The sequence below is a fragment of the Sinocyclocheilus grahami genome, unplaced genomic scaffold (assembly GCF_001515645.1).
Source record: "Sinocyclocheilus grahami isolate Dianchi unplaced genomic scaffold, SAMN03320097.WGS_v1.1 scaffold1365.1, whole genome shotgun sequence".
NCBI lineage: Eukaryota > Metazoa > Chordata > Actinopteri > Cypriniformes > Cyprinidae > Sinocyclocheilus > Sinocyclocheilus grahami.
This window is the reverse complement of record NW_015506544.1, coordinates 29,310-38,349: the sequence shown is the minus strand read 5'-3', so window position 1 is coordinate 38,349 and position 9,040 is coordinate 29,310. Positions and strand designations below refer to the sequence as shown.

The 9,040-nt window shown below is 35.1% G+C and overlaps 1 protein-coding gene across 1 annotated transcript in view; it reads left to right on the top strand.

Moving 5' to 3' along the window:
• The window catches only part of LOC107569616 (trichohyalin-like), a 22,046-nt gene extending 15,673 nt beyond the window's left edge, over positions 1–6,373 (top strand). The window contains exons 7-10 of the mRNA XM_016255734.1: positions 1,503–1,775; positions 2,990–3,085; positions 5,488–5,703; positions 6,095–6,373. Coding sequence (XP_016111220.1) covers positions 1,503–1,775; positions 2,990–3,085; positions 5,488–5,703; positions 6,095–6,373 — 864 coding nt within the window. The remainder of the gene's footprint in view (positions 1–1,502; positions 1,776–2,989; positions 3,086–5,487; positions 5,704–6,094) is intronic.
• Positions 6,374–9,040: the final 2,667 nt, after the last annotated feature.

Sequence of the window (9,040 nt, the reverse complement as noted above, 5' to 3'; positions counted from 1 at the left end):
ACTAAGTCATTATTTCGAGAAAGTTTCTCATTATTACGAGAAACTAAGTCATTATTATGAGAAAATAAGTCATTATTTCGAGAAACTAAGTCATTATTACGAGAAAGTTTCTCATTATAACGAGATACTAAGTCATAATTTTGAGAAAGTTTCTCATTATTATGACTTACAGAATTATATTTTTTTATTTAGTGGCGGAAACGGGCTTCCATAGAAATAACATGAAATATAAATGTTAGATAAAAAATTTGAACTGAAACAAAAAATAGTTGACTATTACCTAATTGCAGCTAGTTGACAATATTACCTTGTCAACTAGCTGCAATAAAAATGACTAAAACAGAAATAAAAATAAAGTTAAATAGAAGTCTTAAAAACAAATAAAAATGACAAAGGCACATCACAAAATTAATCAAACTTAAACTAAAATTAAAATGAAAACTAAAAAATGTAAAAATAAAAGCTCATTCAAAAGATTAATGAATACTGTAATAACTGATAAAGGGCACATTTACAGCACAATACTTTTTTGTTTAAATTAATTAAAATAAAAAAACTACAAATGAATTGTTAATTAAATGCTACAAGTGAATTTAGGCTTCACAAATAAAATACTACACTATCAAAATGACTGATTTGCTGAAGATTACATTTAACAGTCTTATTCAATTATTAGTGTTTTAAAAGAGCATTAGATGACAGCAAACTTAATCTAAAAGTAAAAATTTGATAAAATATACTGATAAAAAATTCTAATATTTACTGATAACCCAATGAAATAAATCTTTTACAGTACCTAAAATTGATCTCAGACAGAAAAATCGCAAATAACTGATAAAGGGCACATTTACAGCACAATACTTTTTTGTTTAAATTAATTAAAATAAAAAAACTACAAATGAATTGTTAATTAAATGCTACAAGTGAATTTAGGCTTCACAAATAAAATACTACACTATCAAAATGACTGATTTGCTGAAGATTACATTTAACAGTCTTATTCAATTATTAGTGTTTTAAAAGAGCATTAGATGACAGCAAACTTAATCTAAAAGTAAAAATTTGATAAATGAACATGCAAAATTAAATATCCAACATCAACCAATACTGATAAAAAATTCTAATATTTACTGATAACCCAATGAAATAAATCTTTTACAGTACCTAAAATTAATCTCAGACAGAAAAATCGCGCTACTGTTTTTAAACAGCTGTACTGTTCTCTACAGCACCTCTAGCATACAAGAACACATAAATAAATGCTGTGAAATCACATCCCAAATGAGGCCTGCCATCTCAAGACACACAAATACAAATGAGTAAAGCACACCATAAAATGTTCTTTGAAAAGCGTTTGTATGCCGAGAAAGATCAGCCAAGCCTTTTGAACATCTTAAAACATCACAACTGACACACCAGAGGCTTAAAAGGCGTAGTGTCATTCTTTTGAAACTACAGGATTACAGTTTTATATCATTAAGAGTCATGTGTGTGTGTTTTAGCATGCAGATACTCTATCCTCTATGCGTCTGGAGCTGCAGCGAGCTCACACTGAGGAGATCAGACGCCTTCAGCAGGAGGTGGAGAACGAAAGAAAGAATGACAGACAGGAGCTGGAAGAAGAGAAGAAACGGGCTCAGCAGAAGATGGAAGAAGAGAAAGTAAGACTGAAAGAGCAGCTTCGGAAAGCACTTGAAGAAGTGATACGCAAACATGCCAGTGAGCTGCGGCAAGCGCATGCAATGCTGGATGCAGAGAAAAAGACGACGCAGCAGGTACGACAGATTTCAACTGCGGTTTTCATGTGAACTTACAGACACACTAGCTTTGCTAATAATTTCATACCTTCTCATTTGCTCCTGTTACTACTGGTGTGAAAGGTGGGCAATCGGCACTGACTTTCTGATTTGATTTCATTTGGAAATATTTAAATGTCGAAAGTTTTTATGTTCTTTTTTCCAATAACAAAAGGCAGAGACTGCGCATGGGATTTTAAGAATATTTTAAGAGAATATATGAGTATAATCTGTACGTTTACCCATCTATATTAGTGTGGCTTTATTGTTACGGGGGAAATAAAAATAATTTTCTTTGTGCTGTGTTTATAGACACATTATTATTCACAATGCAAATCTCCAAGCCCAAGTCCATTCAGACCAATTATGGAAACTAAGCTGCAAAAATGGGTAATTCTGAAATCAGAATCACATTAACATATGACGCATATTCGGCATTCAGAAACTTGGCCCACCCTTATGAAGATGCAGAGATTAACCATCATATCATAACAAGTCAGTCGCATAAAAAGTCTTAAAGGTACAGAAGCTAAAAACGGCCTATTTAAATGTTTAGTTGACCAAAAAATAAAACATCATTTATTCACCCTTTGTTTCATTCCTACATGACTTTCTTTCTTCCATGTAACAGGGGCTTTCAAACTCCAAAAAGAACAAAATAGCATAAACACATTATAAAAGTGGTCAATACAACTCATGTGCTTTTAATGTAAAAGATTGAAATACAAGTAGAAATTTTTTTTTGTTAAATGGAATTGAGCAACATTCTGCTCAGAATCTTGGGTTGTGTCCCACAAAAGGAAAAAAGACGGTTTAGAATTAAATGAAATAAATTTTCTTTTTTGTAGAGCTAATTTTAAAAGTTAGAAAGGGTGGAAAATGTTTATGTAATATTTAATTAATATTTTGCTACAAGAAAGTGTTCCTGTAAGTTTTCCTGTAGCTCAAACAGTAGTGCCTGAATGTTGTGACACCGATTTCATGATATTAGTTGCCATGGAATGTATGAACTGAGAAAAGAGTATACTTTAAATGCAATATAAGGCAAGGAAAAAAAACAGCTGCAAAGATGGAGACTATATGCCTTCTTTAAAACAATTTAAAAAGTAACAAGCAAAGCACTATTAAAAAGATCTGTTGAAATATTATTGAAATTAAGAGATACTAGTATTATAATGTTGGTTTGACTACAGACTGAGGAGCAGATGAAAACCGGAGAAGAAGAGAGAAAGGCTTTAGAGACAGAGAGGGAAAAGCTACTCAACCAACTACAGCTGTCCAACAGAGAGGTAAGTTACTGCAAAGAATGCCACTACATTTGTCCTTTGCTTTTCCTCTTAAAAGCCAAAAGAATCTTTGCATAACATTGTTGACCTACTAATGAATCAGGTCATCACAAATAACTTGAACTATATACATATCAAGCTTTTTCAAATTGGTTTGAAGCTCAGGCAAAGGGAACATGCTCAGTCCTTCTGCTTAAATACGCAGACTGAGAGGCCCAGAGCTCTCCACATGAGCATGATAAATGAGAAAACACAAAGAACATTTGTAGTGCCCAAGGCACAGGGCTTCGTCTAATGCTTCATCTAATATGCCAGCAGGCTTGGAACTGGGTTATGATAACGAAATAGTGCTTAATAAGTGATAGCTAGGAAGAGGATTGTTGTTTTAGTGCTGTGTTGCAGTGACGCAAGCATCAGTTTCTGCTATTTATCAGAAACCCATTTGTTCTAAGTCAAGTTAAATATATGGATTGTGGTGGTATCCTAGTGTTTAATGATCTAGGCTGGTGCACAAAAGGTTGTAGGTTAAAATCCCACTAGGGACATTTCTTGAAAAATCTAATGCTAGGTTGTCTGGCTCATTTGTTTCAAACACTGCCCTTAGGTTTGCGTGCAGCTACACCCAAAAAGTACTAAAATGATGTACTAAAGCTCATCTGCTAACATGTTTACAGGATGTCATGCATTTTTCCGTGTTTAATGATCTAGGCTGGTGCACAAAAGGTTGTAGGTTAAAATCCCACTAGGGACATTTCTTGAAAAATCTAATGCTAGGTTGTCTGGCTCATTTGTTTCAAACACTGCCCTTAGGTTTGCGTGCAGCTACACCCAAAAAGTACAAAAATGATGTACTAAAGCTCATCTGCTAACATGTTTACAGGATGTCATGCATTTTTCCAATTTAACTTAATAAATATGCCATTTGATGTGTGCTTCCAAAAAACTGCAAAATAATGGGTGGTATCAGTGCAGGTGAATTAAATAGAACCTGCAAAATGATTTATGAATCCTGAAAGCCGTTTCAGAAACGGTAACTGTGTGAGCAAATTAACGGGACTGAAAGGCAGGTAATCTAATTCACGCTGTGCACCATGCTGTCACTTTAGCAGAACTTTGAGAACAAAGAACACCGAGTGTGACAGTACTGCTGAACTGCTGACATTTATGTGATAATAAAATATTATCACATAATATTTTATATTATTAAATATCCTCATGAGTGATTGTTTTGTTCAAAACTATATTTAGAATAGAAATCATAAATTAACTTACACTTCACATTGCCGAGATATTCAAACAGAACTATCATAGCTTATGTCTTAAAAAAGGACTATTTCCTATTTCAATCACTTCATCATTGCTGTCTAACTGGCAGCTCTCTTTCGTAGGACCTGCTGTCCACAACCTTACGGGGACAAAAATGGTTGTTCATGAATTGGGACACAGATGACTCAATTTCCTCTGACACCTTATAAGCTCATTAAGATGTTTTTGCTATTTATCAACAGGATCATTGAACATGCCATCAGGCTTCTTCATTGTAGCTGTTACAAAAAAACAGTGCCATTATGAATTATGTGCTTGTCCTGCTTTAAACATAATGGCATTCAGACATTATGCACAAATATAATAAAAAATAAAATTGCAGAACATTAATGAAAAGGAAAATGGGTCTTTTTAGTCTTCAACAACAACTTCAATTCCTGTATAATATGAAAGTTTGTAATACACAATAATGATTCAAAAGTTTGGGTTTGGTCTTTTATGGTCACCAAGATGCATTTATTTGATCGCAAATGCAAATCGCAAAAGACAATAATATTATGAATTTGAAATAACTGTTTTCTGTTTTAATACATTTCCTTTTATTCTCAGTGTTAAAAATTATTGGGCTGCTTAATATTTTGGGGGAAATGTTTTGATGAATAGAACATTCAAAGCGATAGCATTTATTTGAAATAGAAATATTTTGTAACATTGATCAATGAAATAAAAGTATGAATTTCTTTAAAAAAACAGAACTGAAAAACTTTTGAATGATAGTAAAGATGATTACAAATTACACCTCAGTGAATAACAGAAAAGAAAAAAAAAAGATTTTATAAATGGTGACAACATTGCCGGTTAAATAACATTACTTTTGACAATATTACGGGTAACTGAGTGTAGTAAGAAAACAATTTACTCTTACTACTGATCTAGAGAATGGATTCAGACACACCCTATAACAATCCCCATTGTATCCCTTTGAGAAAGAACCTTAACCTCAGGTTGCTTTAAATAAAGACTCTATTCTAAAAACAGAAGATCACTTTCTTTGTATGACCCACATAAATTATATCAAACTTGAGTGGATTCCACATGCTGTTAAGGTCTTTGCTGATCTAAGTTTTATTGGCTTGCAGATGGCGAAATTGGAGGGGGTGATTCAGACGCTGGAGAGAGAAAAAGAAGAGGAGAAGGAAAGGGCAAAAGAGAGAGAGCAGGAGTATGCAAAGGTGGAGCGGCAGTCAGCATGGAAGCAGGAGATCCAAAAGACAAGAGATATGAACAGCACGCTCAGATCTCAGCTTCATTCCACCATTCAAGAGAAAGAGAGACTGATGAGGCAGCAGTTACAAGTGCGTATATACTAGGGCTGTTGGGAAATCAAAAGATTTCTTATGATTCATATATTTATCATTACTATTGAATAATCATTCATAATAAATAACAATTAAACAGAGAGCTGCTAAAGGGATATTTAAAAAAAAAAACACAAAAACCATTCTGTCGTCATATACTCTCATGCTATTCCAAACCTCTGAGTATTTCTTCATTCATTTGGAACAAAAAAGAAGATATTTTGAAAAATGCTTCATCCATATAATTCAAGAAATTGGGGTCCAGTGATGTTTTGGATCCCAATGACTGTGTGGACAGAAACCATTGAAATGATGACAGCGCACACACACACACACACACAACTGTGGAAAGAACTCTTAATATTAGTTATTTTATGTTTTCCTGTAGGTGGTAAAAGAGGAAGATGAGGACGAGGAGGATGGGAAGGCTACGGGAGAGAGGGAAGAGGAGAGGGAAAAGCGGGGGTGGCGTGAGCGAGAGGAGGAGTTGTTGCGTGTGGAAAGGTTAAATCACCAGCGTGCTCTTCAGGCCCTGGAAGCACAAGCCAATGAAGAACTTCAGTCGGAAAGACAACGCTTGCTCACACAGCACAAACTACAGCTGGGTAACCATCTCACTCCATACAGAATGTTTTTTGCAAATATCATAGTCACATTCTTGATGTAATACTTACTTATAGATACTATAATACTACTTAAGTCTATTCTACAAAAAGGGCACAAACCATCTCCCCTAGTCATCCAGGGGCTGGGGGCCTTATCACACTACCAATGGGGCAGCAAGATGGTGTAAAATAAGACAAAACAAGGTTTAAAATAAGCTGAAAGCATATCTCTATAAGATGAAATCATGTCTTATTTTAATTAGTTCCCTTAACAGTTTTTTAAGAACCAGGGTTCTCAGGAATTTTACATTTGTGATTTCTAGATCTGAAAAGGTTAAAGTGGAAACCATGAACAACATTCAATTATGGACTGTATTTATTTAAATAATTATTATTTTTTTAATTATGAAAATAATAATAATAATAAATAAATAAACAGCTTTGTCAGTATAGATACACTGGAAATACCTTGGTGGGTCTTCAAATATTGTCGTTGACAATGAGGGGCCTTGGGTGATGGAGTCAGAAAGGTTGAAGACCACTAAGACATAAGGCAGTGCATATTATCTAACACAACTCACATGAACAAAAGTATAACAAAATAACACATACTGAATATTGTGCACTATACATAAATACAGCTAGTCAGCAACACATTAGAAGTAAATTAGCGTTTTGACCCATGGCATTTCAGTTTAAATTAGTTTCAATATTTTTTAATACAGACATTAAAATGAATGAATGAACATGTATCAATATAACTCTCCTTATTTTAAAAAGGTTACTGGCCTACATTTTCCAATTCATCCTTCAGCCTCATCTTCTATCGTTAGGGATATGAATAAGAATGAATGTTAATTAAAGGACTAAAATGGAGCGTAATAATATTCAAACGGCAGACAGAAGAGAATAGCAGGATATCTTTGTTTATTAAAAGGTTTATTCATAATATGCTGATTGCCGTATTTGCAGAAATATTCTAAAGGCTTTATTAGAATATTGATGCTAATTGTAAGTACTATCATTATCTGTCATAATGAGTAAGGTATATTAAAAAAAAAGTTTGTGTGAAAAAAAACCTTATTCCTTAAAGGGGTCATATGATGCGATTTCAAGTTTTCCTTTCTCTTTGGAGTGTTACAAGCTCTTGATGCATAAAGAAGATCTGTAAAGTTGCAAAGACTAAAGTCTCAAATCCAAAGAGATATTCTTTATAAAAGTTAAGAGTCAGCCATGCCTACCTAAAACGGCTCGTTCTAACATGCCCCCACATATCTACGTCACTATGTGGAAATATTAGCATAATGCCACCCAAATGTGCATGCAAAGAAAGAAGACGTGGTTTCAGGAACCGCAGTAGTGTTGATGCAGCCATGTCAGGGAGACGCTGTGTGTTTCAGTCCGAAAGCAAAAGCACTTTATTTGGCCTTCCGGAAGTAGATGCAATTAGGAATCATTGGTTAAGATTTATTTACAACAGAACAGCACAACCCAGATGTTCGAATTTGTGCAACGCATTTTATGGACAAAAGTTTTTTTTAACCAGGAAGAGTACAAGGCTGGCTGTGCACAAAGGCTATTTCTAAAAAAAAATAATAATAAAAATAAAAAAAAAGGGGTAAATTCTGACTTTGCTATGACAATCTGGCGCTTCTGAATCAGCGACTGTAAGTATGTTTTGTTACTAGTTTAAGTATTTGCTATTGACTGTTCAAATGTAGAGTTTTGCGCAGAGCAGAGCATGTGAGCAAAGCGGAGCGGTGTGACGCTACGCTACGTTTTCCGCTCTATGGACCTGCGCTCCACTCACGTCGCTCTAACCGCCCAAGCAAGCGCTCCGTTAATATTCCGCTCACGCTCACCGTAAACCAATTCCCGCTCAGATCCCGCTCCGTTCTGTAAAGAACAAATTTGTGTGCATTATATTAGATTATAAATTACTGCTGCCTATATCTAGCCTACATTCTGAAGGACTACCTATTGTTTCGGGTCAATTAATTGTTTTTAAATAATATTTTAATAGGCCTAAGTGGTGTAGGCTAATATCTTCTGTACTCTGTAGTTCTGTATTTAGGCCTATATACAGCTGTGTGTTAGCTTAGGTCTACAGTTTAACTGAGATTATTTAATAACTACGGAGCTCCGAATATAATTCGAAGTCTACAGGCGAAAGCTGACTCACTCACCTTAGGCACAAATGCTGGATTCGTCTTGAGAGTTACTCACGAGAAATCCATAGCAAACAGCATACAGGAGTTATGCACCGACAAAGCATGAAGTTCACGAACTAGTTTTGCGGTCTAAAGAGCCAATAACAAAGCAACCTTTAGCGAAAGGAGCCTTAAATCAATATGGTCTATTGGCTCAAAAGGAAGCTGAGAGAGTGCATTAAGGACCACCGACAGCTCCCATAGCGGAATCAGCGGCTTTGAAACCCTGTTCAGACGCCGCGCACCCCTCATAAACCTGCACACAAGAGAGTGCTGACCTATTGTATTTCAAGATAAACTTTAACATTAGAGAAGGCTCTGCCCTTATCTAAAAGTTATTGCAGAAAACATAACACCTTTGCCACTGAACAGTGAAAAGGAACAATTTGCCTTTGCTCGCACCAAAGCTCAAACACATTCCATTTGCCATCATATGCAGAGCGCGTCGAAGCCGCTCTCGCATTTTGAATCGTTTCAATCACCCTCGGAAGCAAACCCGTAACACCTAAATTCAACCTC